Source organism: Camelus bactrianus, chromosome 4 (genome assembly GCF_048773025.1).
Source record: "Camelus bactrianus isolate YW-2024 breed Bactrian camel chromosome 4, ASM4877302v1, whole genome shotgun sequence".
In the NCBI taxonomy this organism is placed as follows: Eukaryota; Metazoa; Chordata; class Mammalia; order Artiodactyla; family Camelidae; genus Camelus; species Camelus bactrianus.
Window position 1 is genome coordinate 85,205,650 of NC_133542.1, and position 26,919 is coordinate 85,232,568.

General features: G+C 37.7%; 1 protein-coding gene across 2 annotated transcripts; it reads left to right on the plus strand.

Annotated features, from left to right (window-relative positions):
- The first annotated feature begins 83 nt into the window (after positions 1-83).
- Positions 84-26,912, plus strand: PRXL2C (peroxiredoxin like 2C). Of its 2 annotated transcripts, XM_074363040.1 has the most exons (6): positions 84-435; positions 882-950; positions 1,920-1,973; positions 2,140-2,245; positions 6,303-6,434; positions 8,258-9,670. In XM_074363040.1, exons 1-6 carry the CDS (start codon positions 226-228, stop codon positions 8,383-8,385), a joined length of 699 nt encoding a protein of 232 aa, XP_074219141.1. In that variant the 5' UTR covers positions 84-225; the 3' UTR covers positions 8,386-9,670. The 2 variants fall into 2 exon arrangements, with proteins under 2 accessions (XP_074219141.1, XP_074219142.1); XM_074363041.1 differs by lacking the exons at positions 6,303-6,434; positions 8,258-9,670 and adding an exon at positions 26,125-26,912.
- The last annotated feature ends 7 nt before the right edge of the window (positions 26,913-26,919 follow it).

The window sequence follows — 26,919 nt, forward strand, 5'->3', positions numbered from 1 at the left end:
CGGTTCTGTACTTTCCTGCAGCATCGCGACCAGCGGAGCTGCGTACAAACCGAGACTCACCGGGAAGACGCCAAGTACTCCCCGGCTGGGCCCCCGAGCGCCCCCGGAGCCCACCGCGCCGGGGCGGGGCTGGATGCCGCGCAGCCCCGCCCCCGTGCGCCCCGTTTGGCTGCATCCCAGCTCACACGGCCCGCGACCCTGCCGCAGCGAGCCCCGGGCCCGGAGATGCAGGGCTCGATGGCCGCCCCATCCCTGACCCCGGTCACGCGGCAGGTCAGCGGCCGCGCCGCCCCAGCGCCGGTCCCGAGCGGCGCCGAGAGCGGGCAGCCCCTGGCCGCCGCCGTGGCCGAGCTGCCGGTGCTAGACGCCGCCGGCAGGCGGGTGCCGTTCGGCGCGCTGTTCCAGGAGCGCCGGGCCGTCGTGGTCTTCGTGCGGGTGAGCGCGGGCGGCGGGGGCGGCCCGGAGCGGGGGGGGGGCCTCGCCCGCAGGCTGGGACGGAGGTCGCTTCCGCGGCCTCGGCTCGGAATTACAGCGGGTGGCCCGAAGGGGCCGCGCGGCCCGGGAGCGGAGCCCGGGAGGCCTGGCCCTTCCCGCCGTCGTCCACTAGAGGCTGCGGGAGAGCGCGCTGCTGCGCTCGCTCCGTGAACGGGAACGGACCAGCAGCCCGCCAAGCCTAGGCCATGTTCTCCGCGAGCGAGGCGGCCTGGCAGGGACCGGGAGCGGCCTAATCCCTGTGCCCGTTTGGGCGCCCCTGACACCTTTTTCTACCGGCCTTGGGTGTTGCGTTAATTAGCGTCACGGATAATGAAGTACTTGGTCCTTTCTGGACTCCGAGGTGTTGGTTGCTAACTTGTCCTTTTTGCCCATGTTGGAATTTTCAGCATTTCCTGTGTTACATCTGCAAGGAATACGTAGAAGATCTGGCCAAAATTCCCAAGAGTTTCTTGCAAGTAAGTTTTCTGAGGGTGAGCAGCAGCGTGCCCCGCTTCAGGGCGACCCCGTGAAAGTCACCTGTCGTTTTTATGAGGAGTGCAGTGGGATGGGGTGCGGTGTGCGCCGCCTCCTTAGCGCAGACACAAACCCAGATTATCACCATGCCACACATCTCTCCAACACCTCCAAAAGTGGGAGAGACGCTTTAGAGGTCTGTTTCTATCCTGCTCATTTCTGCCTGATTATAAACATGCTCACCGTAATAGTAATTTTGATGTTAGCAAATAACCTGCCTGTTCTCAAATGGTGATTGATAATGACCAAAAGCAGAAATGCTAGAAATTATTGATATTTTCTTCCTTTTATTTTTCTTATAAAAACACTCCAAATAGTTGTTCGTTATAGGGAAATACTGAAATATCTTAAAGATGAAAATTTGTATTGTTAACGGAATGCATGTTCCACATTCCTGTGACAATCACATACGTGTGTGTTTCAGGCATATAGATGTTTCTCTCCAGGTGAGCTTTTTTTTTAATTTAATTTTTAAAAACACCTTTATTGTGGTGTGGTTTCTGTACATATTTCAGATGTACAATTTGATGAATTTTGATTGGGTAGTTTTTGTAAAACTAAGGTCTCTTTTCAGCAGACCTTCTCAACCGAGATGTGAAAGAACAAAATTGTCTGACTAAATAGCCCTACGTGAATAGTTTTTATTCTTTAACGTAGCTGTTGGGAGAAGCCTAGAGTCAATAATATCGACTATATTATTTTGAAATTCTTACTTAACAAAAGAATCATCTGAATTAATTGAACGTTTTAGCATACATTTCTTAGCCTTGACTCACAAAATTTTGCTCTTTATACCATTCTTCTAGAAGCCTATAGGTGGCATTAGAAAGGAACAAAAGAGTTGACTAGGGGAAGCTGAATGAAACATGTAATTTCTAATGACATGTACATGCCCTTTTTCTCTCCTAAAGGAAGCAAATGTCACTCTTATTGTGATTGGACAGTCATCCTACCATCATATTGAGGTAAATATATAGCAAATTGGGAAACTAACATTAAATCTGTTTCAGACATAAAAATTACATTATTCGAACTGCTAAATATAAGGTAAATTTGCTAAAATTAAGTCAGGTTATCACTAGTTTTCTGTCATTTGTTTTGATAAAAATTCCAACTATTATTTTTTTTCAGCCTTTCTGCAAACTGACTGGGTATTCTCATGAAATCTATGTTGATCCTGAGAGAGAAATTTATAAAAGATTGGGAATGAAAAGAGGTGAAGAAATTGCCTCCTCAGGTAAGACATGACATGTCTCAAGTAGAAGACGCTAATGCTGTATTTCACATTTTGTATATACATATATGCATAGGGGAACAAATGGTAAATTCATAAATTAGCCTGCTTTTTATGATTCTGGTAAGTAGTCCAGATACACCAGACTCAAAAAGATTCATTTCCCGGATGTTATGGAGTGGCAGTACTAAATGAATGAAAAAAGCAAGTTGCAGAATGGTGTTCTTAGTATGATTCCATTTTTGTGAAAATAAAAACCATTTTCATAAACAGAAAGATCTATAGTATGTATGTGTGTGTGTATAATGAAAAAGATTTTAAAAGATTTTGCAATGTTTACCCCAAGGCATGACAGTGAGAAAAGTGGCTTTTGTATTTTTTACAATGAGTAAATTTAGTTTTGCAATTAAAAGAAAAATAATATTGCTGAAGTTAATATATTTTCATACCTCAACACCTTGGGCTTTGAATACTGTATTTTTTCCACGGATGAAATCTTAGTTTTCATTTAAAGCCCAACTCAAAGACGCTCTTAATAGCTTTTCAAGCAGAAGCAATAGTTTCCCTCATTGTATTTAATAGCACCTTGTATTTTATACTCTATTATTACACATAAGGTGGTCAAGCAGTATAGTTAGTTGAAAAGTTTGATGTCTTACTCATCTTTATGTGGTCCACATTCCCTCCCCTTAGCACAATTCTTTATAATTACTTTTAAGTGGGGAGGGTATAGCTCAAGTGGTAGAGCGCCTGCTTAGCACGCACAGGGTCCTGGGTTCAATGCCCAGTACCGCCTCTCAAAATACATCAGTAAATAAACCTAATTACCCTCCCCCAAAAAAAACTTTAAAAAAAGAAAAAAAAAAGTTTATAAGCTTTAGGTAAACTATTTATATATGTTTTACGTAGAAAGAACTCGGCTTCTGAAATACCAAGTAAGAGAACTCAGTTCAAACTCAAATCACTTATTCTCAACCAGTGTTGAGAATGGCACCCATGGCGCCCACCGTGTTGGATGCTCCCAGGAGGACTGTGGCAACAGACACAGCCCCTGTCGTCCCGCTGTTCATAATCTGCTCAGGGAGACAGACGCAAACAGTCGATTGCATTACAGTTTGGGGCTTGTCAAAGAGGGGGGCGTGTACTGGCAAGACCTATAATGCAGAAATGCTTAAACTGACTATACTTCAATACAAATATATATATATAAGAAATATCAATAATACCAGAAATGCCCAGTTTTGGGGAAGGCTTCTCAGAGATGGTGTTTAAGTTCACTCTTAAAAGAGTTAGCTGGGTGAAGTGAGACTGGGAATGGTGCAGCTGACGGACAGCTGGTCCAAAAGCACACAGGCATTGAAAAAAATGTGCCTCTTGGGAGAAGTGCGGGTCCCCTTGTGTGGCCAGAGTCTAGGAGCCACCGGGGGGATTGGTGTGAGCCAAAGGGACAGGTTGTGGCCTATTCACACTGAGTCTGGGAACACGCCAGGGAGTTTGGATTTGTTCTGGAGGCAATGGGGGAGCCTTACAAGTATCTGAGGTGAGGAAGTGGTCCAGGCATGTAGCCAAATGGAGCCGCTGATCCTCCTGACAAGGTTGCAGTCATTGTATTGCTGGAAGGTAATGACAGGGTATTCTGTAGAGATGCAGAGGAAGGGACAGATAGGGGAGCTACTTATGAGAGAGAGTTGACCTGAACCCTTTACTGAGCCGTTTAGAGAAAGCAGCCTAAACTTTATTAAAACTAATGATGAGCTGGCATAAATACAGAGTCAGCTCCTTTCTCTCTGCTCTTTTTAGTATAGGAAATTGCAACAGTACAGACTGTGAACGTTCCTCTTCGGTTAACTGTTTTCCTGTGCTGTATAGCAGAGTCTCGGCATGTGTTGGGTCCGTTTGTCATTTATCACTTGAGATATAAACTGTGAGTTTCACTTTAGTGACACCTCACCATTCACTGCCTCCATAAAGATACGGAATTGCAAAGAAAGCAGACGAATTTGAAGCAGAATCTAAGCTTGTAATTTTAAGAGTGGGTCTATTCAAATCTTGTAGGCTTCTTTGATCTGTGTTAAAAGTACTGGATTTCTAAACAGAAAATTTTAGGCTCTAACAAAATAATTTTCTAAAGTTCCTACCTGAAGCAGCATATATCTCAGAATCAGTCTCAGAATAATCCCACTTGAAAATTAAGACACTGAAACTGTAATCACTTAAAATTAATGGAACAATTAATGGAGCAAAGATTGTTTCATTCTAGGTTGTGGAATCTTCTTCAATTGAATTTCTAAAACTCCAGAAATATTAAATGACCCTTCTTCAGACATAAGGAGAGGCTTTGGATTTATGAACATTTATTTTAGACATAAAATCCTAGAAAACAGTAAACTTTAGTCCTTTTACCCACGTGTTTCACTGAATGAGGCTGTGTTTGTTTCTTGGTAAGATGAAAGTCCATTCTAATATAAACATGATAAAAATAAAATAAAATGAAAGTCCATTCTAATATAAACATGATAAAAATAAAATAAAATAAACTAATTAATTTAAAAATTAAAAAAGTTAAAAAATAATTTTAAAGAAAGCAGTCAAGGAGTTGGAGAGATGGAAGGTGTCTGGAAATATTAAGAAATCAAGCAGGTCAAAGGCAGCAGAATCGTCAAAATAAAAAGCTAAAAGAAAGACATAAAAGGCAGGGATAAGAAAAAGGTAAGTACGAGAAAGGTAGAGACTGAATTTCTTTACTCAAAGGGAGTAGAAGTGAAGTTCTGTCCGTGTGAGACAGGAAATAGAAAAACTGACAGCCAAGGAAAGATGGAGAGGTCGCTGTAGTTAATGTTACAGCTGAGCCTCAGAATTCTCAAGGGAGAAGGTTAGTTCTTTTGCTTTTACATTTCAAGAAGGATGTATCTATTGGGTACTTCTCCAAGCAGCAGCTCAGGGCCACAGTAGGAAAGACCCCAGCTCCTTCCATTTTTATGGCTCTTCCATCCTCAACCCAAGGCTCCCAGGGATGTAGAAGGGACGTGGAGAATTGTTTGTGGGAGGGCTTTAGGAGGTGCCCTGGAAGTGGCACACACCATTTTCCTCACTGGGTAGAGAGCACAGTCACGTGGCCACAGCAAACCGCCAGGAAGACCGGGGAGTGTCTGGCTGTGGTCCCAGAAAGAGGAAATGGGCTTTGACCAGCATGTAACAGCCCGTGCCACAATGCCTCCTGAAAAGGAGTGTCATTACCTGTTAAGAGGCTAAACAAAATATAAATGGGGAATTAAGACCAGTGTGAGAAGTCTGCAGTTTGACATTTTTTCTGTGGCAGAAAATGATCTGGGTCTGTCATCACTTCTTCCTTTAAAGCAGGATTCTCCATTCTAAGTGAAGTAAGCCAGAAAGAGAAAGAAAAATGCCATGTATCGCTTCTATGTGGAATCTTAAAAAAAAGGACACAAATGAACTTATCTACAAAACAGAAACAGACTCACAGACAGAGAGAACAAACTTATGGTTACCAGGGGGGCAAGGGAATGGGAGGGGATAATTTGGGAGTTCGAGATTTGTACCTCTTGGGGAGGGATGGAAATGTTAGCTATCTTGACTGTGGTAGTGGTTTCATGGGTGTGTACATCTATCAAAATTCATCAAATTGTACATCTGAATTATGTGTAGTTGACCGAATCAAATCGTCCTACAATAAAGGTGTTTAAAAAAAATAAAGCAGTCAGTTCTCAACCAGGGACAATTTTGCAACCCTCACCCAAGGGACGTTTGGTGTTGTCTGGAGACTTGTCACAGTCTGGTGAATGGTGGGTGCTGTGACATCTAGTAAGTACAGAGAGCAAGGATGAGGGCAGTCACCCTGCATTGCACAGGACAAAGAATTATCTGGTCTAAAACATTAGGAGCGAAAGGCTGAAAAACTTCTTTGAAGGAAGGAAAAAAGATTTAAGTTGAAAATAAGATGCACACAAGCAAGAGATTGTTTTCTAGAAGTACTAATGTTATCTTAATAGCTAATCAAATATAAAACGATAACATCTAAAGACAATATCTAATATTTCAGGACAGAGCCCCCATATAAAGTCAAATATACTCTCAGGAAGCGTTCGGAGCCTGTGGCGGGCAGTGACTGGCCCCCTTTTTGATTTCCAAGGAGATCCAGCTCAGCAAGGTGGAACGCTCATCTTAGGTCCGGGTAAGCCTCACGGCGCAGTTCCAGCAGTTTGCTTTCATAGGGGGCGCTGTTTGTCTCCACATGCTCCTGTGTGTCTTTGATGTCTGTTTCCTGGATGGCATGTGGCCATCATTCCATGCCTGAGCGATTTCAGATATTTGGGATAGGAAAAGTTAGTGGTGGTCTGGCGGCTTGTATGTGGTTATGACACTCTTTTAAAAAGGTCAGTGGAAATGAACATTTCCAAATCCCATTGATGGAAAACCATCAAGTGCTTTTTTTTTTTTTTCCCGTCAGTAGAAGAATCAATCTAGTTACTTATAGCTAACAAAACTAGTATTCTTGCTCAGTGTCAGAAAGCAAGTCAACCCCAGGGACAGCTTATTCAATAACAGTTACTCTAAATAGCTTTAAATAGCTTTATTGATCAGTTTGGACCACCTGAAATTCCTCTGGCTTCCCCCTGCTACGTGGTTGGGTGTTGGATCTCCACCATGTTCAAGTGTTGCCGTCACGGACAAACACCCGTATGATTAGTGCCCAAAAGCCGACATCACTGTGTTATAAATTGATTTCTCTTGGTGGTCCTTCCTCTTTAAAACTGTCCACATTAGTGAGCACAGCTTCTAAAAAGGAGTTATAAAATTAGCATTTACTTTAATAAATTCCAGATGTTGTTAGAAGGAGGATTTTGACCAAGTATTATGACTTTTTAGCTTTTTGTCGCTAGAAAACTATAGCTAGCTAAAATCTGTCACTTTCTTTAATCATCATAAATTTACACTAGTTAGACAAGCAGAAAAAAAAAAAGTCTTGTTTTACTAGGATGAGTTCTGTAAATTAGTCCTGAATGACATTGAGCCATATTTCTGAATTACTTCCATCCTCACAGTCATAAGGTGGTGGTTTTTTATTTTTTGGTTTTTTTTTGAGTCCCTCATCTCCAAGTTTCGGCATCATTTGAGCACACGTTCCTTCGTGTAAGAATGAACGGCACATAGACAATGTCATTTGTGTGCCAAGCTGGGAACATACTTGATAAGGAGAATATTTTGATTCTACCCTTTGGAAAAATTGTACCTCCTTTAAGGGAAGGGCTGGGTGTACTTACTTATACAGATCTATTATCATAGTTAACCCAGTATTTCATTTTGCATTATTTGATAATAAGCCAGCCTATATTAAATCTACAGTGATTATTGTAGACATCAGATAAATATAATGCAGAAAACATGCCTCTTATAATATTTACTTAATTTAACGTTTTCAGTTAAAATTCTGATCTTGAATTAGAACCTTAGCTTATAAATTATGACAATTTTATTTGAACAGATAAAAGGATTGTGAACATCTAAGTGTACTGTAACACTGTCTTAATGCCCTTAGCTTTCAGCCTCTTTTGGTCTATGCTTATAATGCAGGTGGCCTATTAAATCAGTATCTGGGAGTGAATTGTTTTAAGGACACGATTTATTCCATTATCACATGGAAGAAGCAGATGTGATTTTCCAGCTTGGTATCTACATTAGTTCCATATTCTGCTGGTCTGTTTGACAGGACATTTTATTTAATTATATTTAATAAAACCTTACAGACGGCTATAATTTAAGAATCTTTCGCCTTGGATCTCATAAAACATTAAGTATCACCCTTATTTAACCATAATTTTTGTCATACTTTATGACCTTAATTAAAAATTATGTCGTTATATAGAGAACTCAGCTAATTAATTTTTCCCTCTGGGCTAATTACAAGTTGAATTGCTTCCTTGATTCTAGGAAGCAGTAACTCCAATGACTAACACTGTGTGTCAACCTCTGCCTTGTATTCTCATTCTCTCCTAGGTAACAGCATCCATTTTATACACCGTGATAGAAACAGGCTGGACCACAAACCCATCAACTCTGTTTTACAGCTTGTAGGAGTTCCACACGTGGACTTTACAGGCAGACCTCCAGTTATCCACGTGTGACGTTACAGACTCGGTCACTTTTAGACGGACCCTGGTGTATGATCTGAAGTGTCAGCATGTAGTATCCTTGTGCAGGGCCTAATTTGTTGACTCTTCTCAGCCTTTGAGGAGTAATGAAAACATAAAGAGATTATGTACCACAAGTTGAGTAGCAGGCTGAGAGGCATCAGTGGTCAACAATGTGATACAGATTTATAATTTCATGGCTTTTAAAGTTTTATTTTGTATAAAACTTTTTGTAAAAAAAATCAAATTGTATTTATACAAGATAAAACTTTAAAAAGCTATAAAATTTAAATGTCATTCTTTATTTTACATTATGGTATAACCATTCAATGAAAGTTTTTTTGGGCTGTTAAAATTATGAAGAACATATAAGGGGAAGGGAAAGCGATGCAAAACCATTTTTATCCATTTAGAAAAGCAAGATGTGAAATTCTGTAAACAATATAATCACATTTTTGTATGTATATGTTTATATTTTTGTATGCTTAGAAAGACGGGAAGTAATTCATACACCAGAATATCTACCAGTAGGTATCGCCAGGTGGGAGGACTGCGGGTGTTTGTATATTTCCCAGCTATTCTGTAATGAACATGATCTATCGTTTTGGCCAGGACAAGGTCTTTAAAAATTACGTTAAGATTATATTCCTACACAGCAAGCTCTACAAAGCTGCAGTTCTATGGGCTGCAGTCCTCAGGTTTCTACCCTAATTGCCTTCCTCAGAGGAAATTCAGACCCAGCCTTCACAGAGCCAGTGTTCACAGCACCTGTACCACACACCCACTCTCCATTCCACTGGGATTTTGTCTTTGGGGGGTGTGGTAAAAGGAGAAAAATATGTTTTATATATTTAAGATATTTTTTAAAAATATGATCGGTATACTTTTTGAAAGGAGATTTTAAGAATTGTTTAAACTAAAAAAAAACTTTGTAATTTAAATGTACACTGTAGTTTGGCTGTATATTCCTAGACAGCTTTCTCACCCCCAAAACTGCTTTTATTTAGTGGGACTGTTGTCATCTTTTATTTTTCTAGAATCTTAATATGTTTAGTTGGTAAGCATCCCAGAAATTCTGATAAAACATACAGCAAGATTAAAATATTGGTAATTATTAGCAAGTATAATGCTGCTTTGAACTTACAATATCTTTATATCAAGCAGATGAAGTCATATACAAAATATATATTTAAAGTGTCCAAATATTTGAACGTATTTTCATGTGTATATTCACGGAAAATCATGTTTTTAATCAATAAAAATGAAATATCTCATAAAATTTCATTACAAAATTTTGTGCTGTCTTCTTACAGTCAGGAAAGACTAGTGGCCTAGATCCCTTTGCTGATTTTAGGCTTAAAACTGCTGAGTCATAGCTAATACAAAATTTACTTATTTATAAATGTACACCACACTTTTCTAAGATACATAAGTGTCCTTTATGTGGTTTCAGGAGGGAACAGTTACATAAAATAAGTGCAGTGGTAAATTGCCTACCCAAACAAATATATTTAATATAAAAATTACTTGTAGTAAGTGCTATGAAATGTATAAACATGCTCCATATGAAATAATGTAGTGGACTAAAACTTTTGAAAAACCTTTCTATGATAAATATTTGGAAATACTGATAAAAAGCTAATAACATCTAACACTTTGATGGTGCTAATTATTTGCTAGGTACTATTCCATTAGCCCTGTGGAACTGACATTACAATCAGTATTATCAGCTCCATTTTACAGAGAAGAAACATCTGTTTTTAAACTTGAGCTTACAAGAAAGTGAGGAAACTCCACAAGGGCCAGACAGAAGCAGAAATCAGGCTGATGACCGTGCATGGAAGCCGGGGGCTGTCCCCTTCCCAGGATTCAGAGAAGGCTATTTCTTGGCCAACTCAAAGGCTTTATATAGTAGAGAGTTAAAAGTAAGACCACTGCATGAAGTACCACCTGAGACCTGGGACTTCTGAGGGCAAAAACGGTGTAAGAATGGGCTCCAGTCAATCCATCTATAGACCAAGGAGTCCAGTGGGGACCTGTGTTATAAGGCTCCTGCAGTGAACCTTTGTGGAAAAAAGAATTTTGATAAAATGTAAGTGCATGCTTAATTTTAAAAAATCAAATATTTTTGTTTATCAAGAAGATTCATGATGAACTAGGAGACGGCATAAAATGTTCGCGTTACCGTCCACCACGGGAGGTCACAGTGATAACACTGACCACGTGAAAGCTGGAAGACAAACTGTGTAAAGGTTAAGACTTATTTTAAGAAGCGTGTTCCAGAAGATGATTTAAAACCATGCAGCTGCAGAAGAAGGCACATTTACACGTCATTCTGTGAAGAATGAGTTTTCGTTTAGATCAGAGTTCTTGTAAATTAATTTCACGCGTCAATTCTGAGTTTTCTTGTGTACTTTTCAAAAGTGAAAAGGTGGCTCTTCACAGTGGCTCTGTTAGCAGAAAGCTCTGAAAACAGTTACAGGATGCCAATTTTATATCAGCATTATTAGATGCTTGAAATAGAAAACCAGATAAACTCACTCCTTAAAAAGAAGCTAAAAAAATTTTTTTAAAAATCCAGTTTACAAATCAAGGCAAAACTTTTAGAAGTTCATTCTCTCAAAGGTGAAATATCTCACAGTATGGTGAATGCTACTCCAAATTCAGATTACAACTCGACAGTGAAGAAAATGATTTGTTTCTGTGGTGACAATATGAGCATAAATTGGGATGAATATATATTTTGATAAAAATAATGTTCATATGAAATTAAAAAACCTTTGGGGCAGAAGTGGTTTGGAATTTGTTGTGATGTACACATAATTCATAATTGGCTCCAAACAAGCTGTCAGTCAAAATGGAGATTGTAGTTGTTAAAATTTACCAATTAAAAAAAAGTTTATTGTGGTGAAATATACATGACATTAAATTTACAATTAACCATTATTTGTAGTTAAATATGTATAACATAAGGGTTTTTTTAACCATTTTTAAGCATTAACTGCCACTGGGTTCAATCCCCAGTACCTCCATATGTATGACTGGGACATTGTGCTGTACACCAGAAACTGATACATTGTAACTGACTGTACTTCAATTAAAAAAATAAATTAATAAAAACCCAATTACCTCTCCCCCAAATAAAATAATAAATAAAAATAAAAATGTGAAATTATTTTTAAAAAAGAAGAAAGCTAAACAAAATAAATAATTAAAAGCTCAAATAGGATAAAAGGTTTAATTTTTAAATTCTATAACTCTGCTTTACAATTTCTGAACTTATGATACAGCTCCTATTCTTAATTTGGGTAAAAGTGACATCTTCATCAGAAAGGAATGAAATTTTAAAAAGAAAAAAAGGAATAAAATGGCCTGTGATTTTATAGCATCAAAATTTGGTGAAACATTCAAAAAAGTGGAGAATTTATTTGGTGAATTTCATCTTGTAAAAATTATGTGTTAAAGGAAAGCACTCTGAGTGGAAGCAAAATACAGTATCTGAAAAATGTTGAAATAGTTGTTTTTTATATGAAAGAAATTGATTTGAAAATGCCCTTCGTTTAGCAAAACTTGTCCTGAGCTTACCAGGTACTTCAGTACCTGCAGAGATAGAATATTCTCAATTGGAAGTGTGGACAGAATAAGAATCAAATGAAGAAGACTACAACTTCAAGTCATTTAACTATAAAATACAACTTCGAGGTTGCAGAGAATTTTATATACAAATTTAAAAAAAAAAAACATTGAAAAATACAGTTTTCATAAAAATACCAATGACATGGCATTAGAGACATTAGAAATGGACTCAAGTATATAAATACGGGTTAAGCATAATTATTTGGCTTACATTTTTTTTTTAAGTTCAGATAATCAATATAAAACATTTCAAAATGTTTAGAAATTTTTTTAAAATAGTCTGAGTAGAATATTATAGTTCCCTTCATACAGAAATAATTGTTAGTCAATTAGTATTTCAAGAAATTATGTAATTATTGTGTCTTTTTTTAATCTCAAATGTTCTGGTTTGGACCATAAATTATATGGTCATCTTGTTGATCATCTTCATTGATGAATAAAGCAAGTAAAGTAAATAAAATAGTAATTAAGGATCAAAATTAGTTGGTGGGGGTAACTCAAGTGGTAGAGCAAATGCTTAGCATGCACAAGGTCCTGGGTTCAATCCCCAGGACTGCTATTAAAATAAATAAGTAAGTAAAAAACCTGATTACCTCCCCCCTCCAAATAAAAGTGTTTTTTAAAAAGATAAAGAGTAGTTGAACAATAGACATAAGCTTGATATAATGAACAAATCAGAACAATAATTAAAAACATATCCTCAAGAATATAAAACATTAACCATATATTATCCCTTAAACTAAATCTCAATAAATTTCAGACCCACGTTCGTACAGACCACATTTTCTTACCACACTGCAGTTTCACTGTCTGATTACTGCTAATATTGGACATTACAACAGAGTTCTAGCCAGTGCAAAACCACAATAAAACAAACAAAAAGTATAAGAATTAGAAAAGAATGGAAACTTACTTGTCACATATGCCATAACTGTCTACATAGAAAACCAAAAAGAAGCTAGAGACAAATTCTTAGAATTAATAACATAAGTTGCTGAATATATCAATATTCAAAATTCAACTGCATTTCTACATACCCTTAATAAATAGAAAACCTAATTTAAAAATCTTTTATAAGAGGAATAAAACTTAAGAGAAACCCAGGAATAAATCTGACGTGTTAAACTTGAGAAAATCATACAACTTTACTAAAGAAATATTTATAAGACCTGATAAATGTAGATATATATTGATAAAGACAAATTCTCATTATCTTAAAAATGTTAGTTGTTCCCAAATTGACCTAACAGAATTCTTACAGAATTGTTCGTGGAACATGAAATGTTGTTTCTAAAATTTACGTAGAAGGGGAGGGTATAGCTCATGCTTAGGATGCATGAGGTCCTGGGTTCAATCCCCAGTACCTCCTCTAAAAATAAGTAAGTGAACCTAATTAGCTCCCCCACCCCCTAAAAAAAAAATTTTATTAAATTTATATAGAAGAGCAAAAAGTCAAGAAAAGTTAAAACATTCCTGAAGCACAAGAGGCATGAAGTTCTATGTGATGTCAAAATGCAGAATACAGCCATAGTAATTAAGATGGCGTAGAATTGACAAGATACAGATACACACAGAATAGAGAGCCCAGGAACCAACATACACATATGTAGACACTTGATACATGACCAAGTCCATGCTGCAGATAACTGGATAAAGGATAGTGTATTAATAAATAAATCGTGCTGGGATATTTGATTACCATAGCATAAGATAAATGCCCTAGTGCAATATTTGTGAGCCACTGTTTTTTCAAATGACTATTATTTCCAGCTAAATCTAATTCTCTTTCATAGAGATTCCTAATTCACACCAAACACACAAACCCGACAAGAATTAAAGGCCTAATGGTGGAAAACAAAATGTTTCTATGTTTATTTCCTGTAGGAGAATGTGTTTTTGAAATTCGGGTAGGAAAGAAATCTTTTAATAAGATTTTAAAGAAAGCATGCTAAAATCATAAAGATTGAGACCTTCAATCAAATAAAAATCTTCTCATTCATCAATGGACAGCAAAAAAAAAACAAAGAAAAGAAATTGGGAACAGATATATGCCATGCATTTGACAACAAAAAATGGTCAACATCAAGAATACATCAGAATGTCTACAGATCAATTTTTAAACAAGATAAACAACGTAATAGAAAAGAGATCAACAGTGCACAAGTTCATCCTCCCTTATGACACCAGGGGGGTCCCAAAACATACTGAGGTTGGATAATTTGTTAAAAAGACAGGATTCACTGAAAGCTGTTCTATTCACAGTTAGTATACCATAGGGAAAGGGTTAAAATCAATAGGACTTAAAAATCTTTAAAATATTAAAATAAGCCAAGGCAAAAAGCACGTAGGGTGGAGTCTGGGAAAGTACCAAATGCAGAACTTCCAGTTGCCCTCTCCCCTTGGACTCAGGACAGGGTTACTTTCCTGGCATCGATGAGTGACCATATGCATGGGTACCACTAACCAGGAAAGCTCCTGCAAGCCGGTATCCAGAGTCTTTACTGGGGCTCCATGGTCAACGCCCACATGGCTGGCCTCAGTCTACAGCCCCTTTGGAGGTTAAGCTGATACCACATGACTCAAAACTTCTACTATAAGTTGCATTTTTAAAAATTGAATAAATTTGACATATAACACTGTGTAAATTTAAGGTGTACAAATGTGTTACTTTGACACATATAATATGGTTGCAGTTGTAACAACATTTATCATATTACATGTTATAGACAGTACAGTACTGTTATCTATATTCCTTATACTGTGTATTAGATCTCAATTGCTTATTTACCACTTGTTGCACGTTTGTACCTTTAGACAATATCAATCTTATCCCCCCACCTCTCATGCCCTGGTAATCTCCATTTATTCTTGGTTTTCTTTTATTTTTTAATGAGTTTGACTATTTTAGATTCCACATCCAAGAGATGTACAGTACTTGTCTTTCTCTGTCTGACTTATTCTCAGTTAGCACAATGTGCTCAAGGTCCATTCGTGTTGTCACAGATGGCAGGATAACCTCCTTTCTCATGACTGAGTAATATTCCATTGTGTGTATGTATGTGTGTATGTGTATCTTTCTTATCCATTCATTGGTTGTTGGGCACTTAGGTTGTTTTCACATTTTAGCAATTGTGAATAATGCTGCATATATCTCTTCAAAATCCTGTTTTAATTTCCTTTGGGGATTTACCCAGAAGTGGAATTACTGGATTGCATGGTAGATCTATTTTTAATTTTTCATTTCCCATAGTGGTTTGGCCATAAATTACATTGCTAATCATATCATGAGTCTATCTGGTACGACCCAAGGCTCCCAGGCAAACAAAAACACTCCTATCAGGCATCCCAAGGGCTTAGAGATTATCTCTAAGAAGTTGAGAGAGCAAAGGCCAGACCTCTATGTGGGAAAGACCATGTTCTTTACTATACAACCACCAACTCATAGGGAAAAAAACCTTCGAAAAGTATATTGAACCTCACTAGCCATCAAGGACTTGCAAATTAAAACTACTATGAGATACTATTTTATACTCCTGAAATTTGTCCAAATATAAAAAGTATGAGAATAACAAGCATTGGGAGTATAGAGCCATGGGTACCCTCGTACACCGACAGTGAGAGCATAAATTGGAGAAACAATTTGCAGAACAATCTGGCAATATCTAGTAAAATTAAAAACATGTACAGCGCTAAACCAGCTGAAATGCACAAGAATGTCTATAGCAACATTGTTTGTTCATAGCTGTGAATTGGAGACATCCCAAATGTCCATCACCAGAAAAATGGATGAATTAATTGTGGTATAAAGTTTCAAATAGTATACGTTGCTTAAGGATACCTATGTATGTATTACAGTTTTAAAAAAATGCAAGGCAATGATAAATAGCAAATTAAAGATAATAAATATACTTGGGGGGATGATGGTGGACATGAAGATGAAGGCTATGGGGGGCTATGTCTGAGTTGGTAACATTTCATTTCTTAAGGGAGTAGTGGGTATGTGGGTGGCTGTTGTCTCATTCTTTATACCTTTTGTTTCTGTTTTTATTGAAGTACAGTCAGTTTACAGTGTTGTGTCAATTTCTGGTGTACAGCACAATGCTTCAGTCATACATGCACATACATATATTTGCTTTCATATGCTTTTTCATTATAGGTTACTATAAGATATTGAATATAGTTCCCTGTGCTGTACAGTATAAACTTGCTGTTTTTCTATTTTATATATAGTAGTTAGTGTCTGCAACTCTCGAATTCCCAATTTATCCCTTCCCACTCCCTTTCCCCCTTGGTAACCGTAAGTTTGTTTACTATGTCTGCGAGTCTGTTTCTGTTTTGTAGATGAGTTCATTAGTGTCCTCTTTTTTCCTTTTTAGATTCCACATATGAGTGATATCATATGGTATTTTTCTTTCTCTTTCTGGCTTACTTCACTTAGAATGACGATCTCCAGGTGCATCCGTGTTGTTGCAAGTGGCCCCTTTTGTATTCTTAAATGGTGTGTAGTACTTTTGAAAATTAAATATATGTGTCTGCGTGTGTGTGTATGTATATATATACACATACATGTTTATACATACACATATATATATTTAAAAAATATGATCATGGCTGTTTTGAAGATATATTAATTGGTTTATGCCTTACATTATTACCCAATAATTGCCTTTATAGCCTATGCTCTGTTGTTTTTCTTTTTAACTTTTTTTTGCGGGTAGGTAATTAGGTTCACTTATTTCCTTATTTATTTTAATGGAGGCACTGGGGATTGAACCCAGGACCTCGTGCATGGTGAGCGCACGCTCTACCACTGAGCTGTACCCTACCCCTATTGGCTATGCTTTGCAGGAGACAGTAGTCATCAATTTTACCTTTATACATGAGAAGTGGAAAAATACTTTCTACACCTTTAGAACATGTAGGTTTATTAAGTTCTATTTTTTTTTTTTTAAGCTCTAATTTCAGTTCCTACCTAGAACCATAATACAGGGGTGTCTTGTTTGGGCTTTGTGCTGTGGTTATGCCTTACGGGTGATATGGTCTGATAATCAAGGGAAAGATGTTTTTGAGTTCCAATTATGTGCTAGGTATTGTGGGAGATTTGAGGGGCAAATAAAGCAGAATTTCTGCCTTTAATCATTCAAAACATATTTAGGGAGGGCAGGCAGAATTTCAGGATAACCAACAAAACAGAATATTAAATAAATAGCTCTCTACAGGGTGCAGTAAACCTCACAGAGGTTTGAAGAAGGACTTGCAGGGGAATTCAGGAGACTAAACTGCTCGATGAAGGTCTGTACGTGAATTTTTAAAAGCGGCTCACAAAGCCCACAGTGTAATTAGCTTTATTCATCATGATGAAGTATTTGATCAAAGCGCCTTTGGAAGTAAAGCTTGTTTTTAGAAAATTATTTTAAATATTATGCCAATCTTCTTACAATGCCATTTTTTAAAAATAGGTAGCACTCAGAATATTTTAAAGGCTCCTTTAGAAATAATTCCAGCCCTGTTCCTGAACTTCACTGAGAGCAGCCTATAATCACTGACATTTCCAGACTCTGACTCCTAAGGACTTAAAATGTCATATGTGAAATGTATATACTGACTTGATGTAAATAAAAATCAGCTTCGTATTTCCACGCAACATGCATACATCCCTTATAAGCACAACATTCATCTTTCTTTCTGCTTAAACCAGTGTGCTTTCCTCTCTAAACTGAGAGCTCAAATTTTGATGTTTTGTTGCTTGTGTCTATACTGGCAAGTATGAGGGCCTCCTGTGAATTAATTCTGTTTGCCATACAAGAGGAAAAATGGAGCAAAAGAAAATGCTTTAAAAAAAATGTTTTGGATACATTTTTCCAAGAAGACATACAGATGGCCACCAGGTACATGAAAAGATGGTCGACATCAGTAATCATCAGGGAAATGCAAATCCAAATGAGATAATCACCTCTCACCTGTTAGAATGGCTAGTATCAAAAAAGACAGGAAATAACAAATGCTGGTGAGGATGTGAAGAAAAGAGAACACTTGTGCACTGTTGGTGGGAAGGTAAACTGGTGCAGCCACTATGGATACACTACAGAGGTTCCTCAAAAAATTCAAAATAGAACTACCATAAGATTTAGCTATTCCACTTCTGGGTATTTATCTGAAGGAAACAAAAATACTATCTTGAAAAGATTTATCTGTACCCCCATATTCATTGCAGCATTATATACAGTAGCCAAGACATGGAAACAACCTAAGTGTGTCTGTCAATGGATGAATGGATAAAGGTGGGGTGTATATATATACACATATACACACACATACATATAAAATAGAATATTACTCAGCCGTTAAGAAGAATGAAATCTTGCAATTTGCAACAATATGGATGGAACTTGAAGGCACTATGCTAAGTGAAATAACTCACAGACAGATACAGTCTGTCTCGCTCATACATGGCATCTAAAAACAAAACAAAACAAACTAACAAAAAATGAGCTCATGGATGTAGAAAACAGATTGTTGGCTGCCTGAGGTAGGGCTGGAGGGGTGGGGAATGGGCAAAATGAATGAAGGGGTTCAAAAGGTACAAATTACTAGTTAGAAAGTAAATAAATCATGGAGATGTAATGTGCAGCATAGTGACTATAGTTAATAATAACTGTGTTGCACATTTGAATACAGTTATTCAAATATAGATCTTGAAGGTTCTCATCACAAGAAAAAATTTTATAACTATGTATGGTGACGAATGTTAACTAGACTTGTGATCATTTCACAATATATACAGATACTGAATCATATGTTGTACACTTGAAAGTAGTATAATGTTATGTCAATTCCATCTCAGAAATGTATTTAAAACTGATCCATGTATGTTTTGGGATGAGGATAATAAAATACAGTACCACAGACATTCTGGTAGAGAGACCTCTGACCACAGATAAACAATTTAAGCATCTTCCTGCCACTTTTTCAGGGAGAAAAATGTAGTCAGTTCTTAATGTTGAGAAATTATTCTAACATTGATTTACAAGCAGCGGGCTACAATGTAATCACATATATCTTTGTTAAAAATTATAAAAGTCATTCTGTTTGCAAATTTTTTTATGTCATTTTGTTTTAAGATATAAAAGTGAACCACACACAGCGTATATAACCTACATATACTTCCATGTACATAGACTAAATCTGAAACATAAAAAAAAAAAAAATGGAAAACATTTACCTATAGGAAAGCAACTAGGTGATTCAGGGACCCCTTTAGGACAAAGATTCTTTACTATGTATTGCTTTGCACTTTCTGAATTTTGATCTATATGGATATATTATCTATTTAATAAATAAATTGTTATTTTTATAAGTAATAGTAATCTAAATTATCATTGCACTATAACCTCTACATTATTTGATACTAATTGGTTATAGAAGATTCAGTACCACAAAGAACCTCACTGCTCAGTGATTCCAGTTCTCAAGTTAGCTTGAACAGTATTATTTTTTTATTTCCCACATACAAAGCACAGAGGCCCAGTTACACCAGTAATCTGGCAAATGTACATTAAAAAGAGATGCCTTCTTTCTACCCCGTGAGAGGAGTTACAGAGGAAGTGCTGGGGGGCAGGGGGATGGGACTCTGAGGTGGTCAGAGAAGACCACACATCACTTAGGACTTGAATTGTGGTGGAAAAGAGTGGGAAATGGCCACACAGAAAAGTAGTGGTAAGATCATCGAGCAAGAGGGCACAGCATAGACAAGAGAAAGGGTTTGGAGGAGCAGGGCACTCTGGGGACTCCACGTGACTGCGCACAGGAGGGCGTGACAGATCACAGGAGAGGAGTTAGCAGAGGAGGGCAGGGCTGGGTCACAGAGGCCTTGTATACGTCTAAAGACCATTACCCCATGAAGGAAACTGGGCCTTCCTGGAAGAATGGTTGTTGCCAGGGCCAGGGCAGGGAAAGGACAATTTAAACGTGGAACTCCTTGTGCCAGAACAGAAGAAAGCACTCAAAAACTGATGGGGACAAGTCAGAAGGACACAGAAGCTTGTAGGAAGGGCCACCCACTTGTCAAATCTCAGACGATTTGAGTCTCTATTTTTTGGGGGTGTGGGGGGCGGTGATTAGGTTTATTCCTTTATTTGACCAGAGGTACTGGGCAATCCAGGACCTTGTGCATGCTAAGCACCTCTCTACCACTGAGGTATACCCTCTCCCCTGGGACAATTTAAGATCAAAATACATAATGCCAGTAAGGGATTATAAGGCATCGCAGAAAACAAGAACTCACAAACCCATAATCCATACATCCGCCCACCTACATGCATACATAAATACGTATACACACATAAAAGGGAGAGAAAAGAAAGCCCTTCTTTTCCACAGAATGCCAATGAATGAATGTAGGACATAATGAGAAAATCACCAGTCTGCACCAGCACAGTAACAACTCATTAATAAATCATTGCGTGGAAGTTCATGGTCTTAAAGTAGCTCCCCACAAATCGTTTATTAATTACAAAGAGAAAAATTGCACCGTTAAAGTGGAAGAATCTGACAGGTAATACCTGAATGAGCCTAGTGATCAAAGTTCATGAATTACCCAGATTGGGACAAACTGACATCCTGGGCCTCCTAATTGGACACGTCGAGGATGCACCATTGAAGCAGAGAGCTCCTGCAAAAATGTGCACCCTGATGTTAAGCCTTAGGGAAAGAACTGCTTCCTGGGTCCGGGAAAAGAGTGTTATATATGACACTGTTAGGGCAACTGGTGAATTGTGAAGATGGACTAAATATTCAATGACATTGTAGGAATGTTAAGTTTCCTGAATTTGACAATGACGTTGTGGTCATGTAAGAAAACGTTCCTGTTCTTAGGAGATACAGCCATGATGTCTGCAACTTACTCTCAGATGGCTCAGATATTAAGCTTTTCCCCCTAAATTAACTTTTCCATAGGTATGAATTAAAAAAAATTAAAAAACCCCAATCCTTAGGCTGTACACCTTAAACATATACAGTACTGTATGTCAACTATATGTCACCAACACTGGAAGAAAAAAGGACAAAAAATAAAGATGATTGTCATAGAAATGTGTACGATGGTCCAGAAAAGAAACTCAAGACCTTTCCTACACAAGGCAAGGAGCTGTTAGAACATTTTAATTGAGAATATGATACAATTAGATTTGCTGTTTTGGAAGTTTTCTGGGGAGCAGAGCGGAACATAGCCCAGGACAAGTCCGATCCCCAAACTTGTCACTTGGACTCTCTAAATACATTTTAATGTTATTTTGACAGCTAGACTTAAGTCAGAAGCATACGTTTTTAAACATAATTTTTAGTAGTACACAAGCTACAAGAATGAACACATCAAATGTGAAAATATAATTGCTTTTCTTTCAATACTGTTAAATGAAATTCACCTTCACAAATAATAATCAGAAACTGATTGCCTATATTATGGATCATTTCAGACTTCTGTTTTTATCTTTCGCATAGCCCCTAACTTTGGATAAAACAGTTCACTGCTCACTTGAATCTGTATTTAAAAATGGAAAGAGGAAACGAAGGGTGAATCCAGCTTAATCTGCCCATCTGTGCTCTGGTATCGTTGAAGAGGAAAAAAATTATAAATAATGAAAACCTTCCCCCATGTAAGAATTTAAAACTATAGTTCTGTGCATTTGACTCATTACTGCTTCCCTACTCCGATGGGAAAGTGTGTGCGAGTGGAGAACCGAGACTGGGCTAGGATTCCCTCCTGGATGGGAAAATTTGTAACAAAAAGAGAGAAAAATCATCCAATGTATTAACATCGGTAGCTAGTTTTCTTTGAAAGCTGGAAGAATCTTCGCGGGGAATTTCCTTCCCAGCCACAACAGGAGATAAAGAATAAATTGCTTTTACACTTCTACAAGTCGAGAAGTGACTTGAAATTGATGCCTTTAATTTACTTCTAACTGTGTGGATAAGGGCAGAGTCAGACAAGGATGTCTTTCTTGTCTTCTAACAATTGGAAAGAAAAATGTGTGTAGTAAACTGAAGTAGGCTATTAGCTACATCAGATTGCCTGATTATCTTTCCTGATTACCAGCTTCTCGAGCTCTGTCCTGCCATCACCAAGCCCCAGTGGGAGGAGGCCTGCTGGATTTAGCCCAGCAGCTGGGGACAAAGGCAGGGACAACGTGGTTCTGCAGCAAATTTTGCAGAGTCCAGGAGAGAACAGCTAAGTCCCGCCTGAATGAAAGGACCAAGACTCCAGGCAACAGAGATCTTTCAACTCAGAGTAAGAGAGCAGGAGGGAAGGTTCAGAGGCCGAGGTGTGGTGCCAAAGGGGTGTCAGAGACGATGGAGAGGAGCTGGCAGGGACAAGGGAAGAGGGGGGCAACGGCTGGAAGGGCAAGGTGGGCGGTCTGCATAAAGGCCTGCCACAGGGAACCATGCTCACATTTGCATGGATGGTATTTTTAAAAGGTCCATTGATACCTATAAGGAAAAAGAATATGAAAACAAATATATGTATGACTGAAATGTTACGCTGTACACATTGAATTGACACAACATAAACTGACTATACTTCAATTAAAACATAAATAAATAAAAAAGAATAAAAATAATATTCCTCCCCCCCCCCAAAAAAAAACCAAACAAAAAACAAATGTCACCAGTTGTCCTAAACATGTCATTTACAGCTGGCGAGCATATGCAGTGTAGTTGGTTGGTATGCCTCTTAAGATTCTTTTGATTCACTGCAGATCCCCTCACTCAGCTGTCCCCAGTTCTTTTCTGACATTTGCTTGTTGAAGAAACAGTTTTTAGAAAGCCCCACATTCAGGATTTGTTAGACTGTTTCCCTGTATAGGTGGTTTAACTTGCTTCTCTACCCGCTATATTTCCTGTAAACAGAAATCAGATCTCAAGGCTTGATTAGATTCAGGGTAAACATTTTTGGCTCCAGTACTTTATTGGTGATGGTGTTGGTCCAGAGGCACATCACCTCTTTCTGGCTCATTCTTCAGAGGCCACATTGAACATCTGGTTTAAGGTGGTGATAGCTGTATTAGAAAGAATATTTTTGGAAAAGAAAAACAGTAAGGAGGAACTAATCCTACTGGACACCAAACCATACTACAAAGCTACGGTGATCTAAACAGCGTGCACAGACACAGAAATAGATAAAAGAGCAATAAAAAAGAATAGAGACTAGAATCAGGCCACGGTGTATGTGAGAACTATTCATATAAAAGGGTAGCAATTCAAATCACTGGGGAAAAGACGGGCTATATAATAAAAAATGCTGGGGAAAAAAAAAGATGCCTCTTTATCCTGTATCCTCCAAATAAAGTCCGGGTGGATTAAAAGGCTAAATATAATAACATCTCTAAAAAATAGAGGGAAACAAAGAATACATTTTTTAAAAGAGACTAATGCTGTTAATTTATTTGATATCTATTTCCAGTCAAAACAATTTTATTCTGTTTTATTTTATTTGACTATTCACTCTGTGACGTATGTATGTATGTATGTATGTATTTGAAATATAGTCAGTTACAAGGTGTCAATTTCTGGTGTACAGCATGTTTCAGTCATATGCATACCTATATCTATTCGTTTTCATATTCTTTTTCAAAGAATATTTTTTTTTTAAAAGTGGGCTTGGTACAAACAAGATACAACATCCAGAAGCCTTAAAAAGTTGGTAAAATTGATTTGACGGTAAAACAGGAAACTGCTGTAGCAATCTGAATAGCGTAATGTGACAAAGAACAGATAAGTAATATCAGCAGAGGTTGAAGGGCTGCTATCCATAATATATAAATAGTCCCTCAATCTAAAAGAAAATGAAAACGAATAGAGAAATGAGCCAAGGGCATAAATGATAAGAAATTCTTAGAACATATACTGTAAACATCTCATGAGGCCTTTGTAATACGCTTAGTTTCACTAGTGATTACGGAAGTGCCATGAAAATAACAGATACCATTTTTTATTCTCAAACTTAAAAATATGGATTATATCCAGTGATGTCAGGGTGTGGGTGGAGGGAAACAGGAACCCCAAAATACTGTTGGTATCTATGCAAATGTTAAAAGTGAATACCCTCTGAGCCAGAAATTCCATCTCCTGTGGATAGACATGTTAGGATAGTCATTGCCGAATTGTTTGTAATAGCACCCCCCCCACACACACACACACACAACACAAGCTAAGTGTCCATCTATAGGAAAGTAAATGCACGGAAAACACACAAGGGAAATCAATGCGGCCATTAGAGTGGCTCAAACTGGCCACAAGGACTGACAAAATTTTCAAAATGCAGTGTTGAGTGAAAAAATAAGTTCACAGAACACTATGCACAGTATGGACCGATTTATTTTTTTAAAAATCTTTCAAATTTAATATAGCCTGTTAGGGTGGTTACCTATGAGGGTAGGATTGGGTGTGAAGGAGAACTTCCTTTAATATTTCTTTTTTTTCCTTTAGAAACGTTTTTGTTTTGGGTTTTTTTATTTTGAGGGGGAGGTAATTACATTGTTTGTTTGTTTATAATGGAGGTACTGGGGATTGAACCCAGGACCTTATGCATGCTAAGCACACACTCTACCATTGAGCTATACCCTGCCCTCTCATATTTCTGCTTTTCATTTAAATTAAAAAAAAAAATACAGTCACATGTTCATGCCTTATTTGGTCATATGCAATAAAGCCAAAGAGAAAGACAAATTCCTTATGAAAAAAATCTTTGAGGTAAAAAGTCACTATTACAAAATAAGACTTAGATTTAAGAAGCTAATAATGAGCATGTATGTTCTTTCAGTCTTGGTAGAAGCGTTCAGCCAAGGAGAGTGTCATTTCCCATTCTTTCCAGATTACTAAATTCTACTCTAGTGACGTACTGAATACCTAACAGCAATGTCAAAGGCACGCCAACATTTTTCAAAAAATAATGTGAAAGGAGTTTGGCACTGCTCACTCAGTCCCCTAGGCCTCTTTGGTTTTGGGGTAGAAGCATCCTCAGTCATTCACGATCACAAGACTCAAAATAACCAGAATCCTTCTCACTCTCTCCCCCACCTCCACCTGACATTCCATTATTATTAACTATTATTATTATTATTGTTATTATTAGGGAAGAAGTGTACATAACCAACCAAAAAATCCAAATTAACAATCCGGAATATTGTTTTAAAAATCGACAAGGTTAGGGTCAGGTCTGAAGTTCAAAAAAAATTAATCAAAACTTACAACATTAGACACAACATTGTAAACTGACTATAACTCGATAAAATAAAAAAAATAAAGTTAGGCAAGAATGAACTAAACCTCCCCCCCCCCAAAAAAAAGCCCCTAAACTTAACAACATTTACATAACTATAGAGGTTATTCAATTTCAGAAAACTGCCTACAGAGAAAGATCCCTTCAAACTCTGTTCTCAACTTACGACGAGTGGTGCTAAATCCAAGGAAGAGCCATGGGTGTTTCAAACCAAAGCCACTGCAGGACCTGGGATAACTATCTGGACCTGTCAAATAAGGGATTCTTGCTATAAAATAAGAACAATACCATCAAACAGGGCATTTGTGTGAAGCTCTGAGCACTGGTTCCAGCATGTGGTGATAGCTCAACACGTGTATTCATTTTCTTCCGTATTTGCAGTTTTAAGAGATTTTCAGTCTCAGGGTCAGGAACATGGGGGGATTTCAGATTAACCCTGATTACCAGGATAGCCAATGAAGTAAAACCAACCTGTCTTAAATAAGCTAGTGAAGATTTTAGTGTGTGTCCGCTTTCCCATGTGCCTGCTACCTAAACCCTCTAGGTTTTATGGAAATTTGACCTTAAACAAATTATTTACCTCCACATAATTAAAGCTGTAATTCACTGATTCTGAAATTTATCATATCTTTTGAAGTTTTAACATCATTTATCTACCTACCAGTTTCTACTAACATTAGGGTAAGGCTTAAATTTTTCAGGATATGAATGATCTAAAATAAACATATAAGAAAATATTCCATAATTGTTTTCCTTTCAGGGTGAATTTACCTCGGAGAAAGGACAATTTTAGAGAACTCCTTCCTCCCTTTCCTTTTTAGCTTTTCACTGTGCTGCTCACGATGCTGAAGATAACAATCTGATGCAGCTGTTCTCCAAGCTCCAACAGCTCAAGGAAAGACCAACGGAGCCCTGGAGAATACATGGGTTCTGGCCCCAGCACTGCCACTGCCACTGATGAGGGTCTCCATGTCCTCACTGTGAAAGGACAGCCTTGCACCAAATAGCGTGGTAAGATGCTTTCAAGCTCTAAAATGCTACGATCAGTGGTCAATCTGAACAACAAACTAGCCAACCTACCAAGCAAACTAAACTGCATTTCCTGTAGCCAGATTGTCAAGCTCAGAGGTCAGCTTATCGAACAGTGGGAAAAGTAATTCTGCTTAAGAGCAGTGCCACACACAAAACAAGTATCAGTAAGAAATAGCACTTTTCTGTCACTATCCAAACATGACCTAAAACCAAAACACAAATAAGGTTTTAAACTTCAGTGTGTACTTAGCTTATGTTCTTCCTCTTCCCAAGAATGGAAGCTATTTCTGCACAATTTCAAAGTGTAATCCATATCTTCTCCCCTAATGACACATTAAACTAACAAAACAATCAAACTTGTGTGTTTGTAAAATGTGAAAATGCTTAAACAGTATAATTATCTGTATTTATAACACTTTTGTGCTTTTAGTGAAATCATATGCATTTTGATGGAATTTCAAGCCCACACTCTGTATTTGAAGGTGAGAGAAAACAAACTGATATGTGAACTTGGCATGTTAGCCTTAGTTTGACATTTAGATAAGTCAGTATCAAATAAACAGAATGTCACGGGGTACTTGAAT

Coding starts and splice junctions, on each gene's coding strand:
- PRXL2C (XM_074363040.1), top strand. CDS start 226: ATGCAGGGCTCGATGGCCGCCCCATCCCTGACCCCGGTCACGCGGCAG. Junction 436..881: donor CCGTCGTGGTCTTCGTGCGG/GTGAGCGCGGGC, acceptor TGGAATTTTCAG/CATTTCCTGTGTTACATCTG. Junction 951..1,919: donor TTCCCAAGAGTTTCTTGCAA/GTAAGTTTTCTG, acceptor TCTCTCCTAAAG/GAAGCAAATGTCACTCTTAT.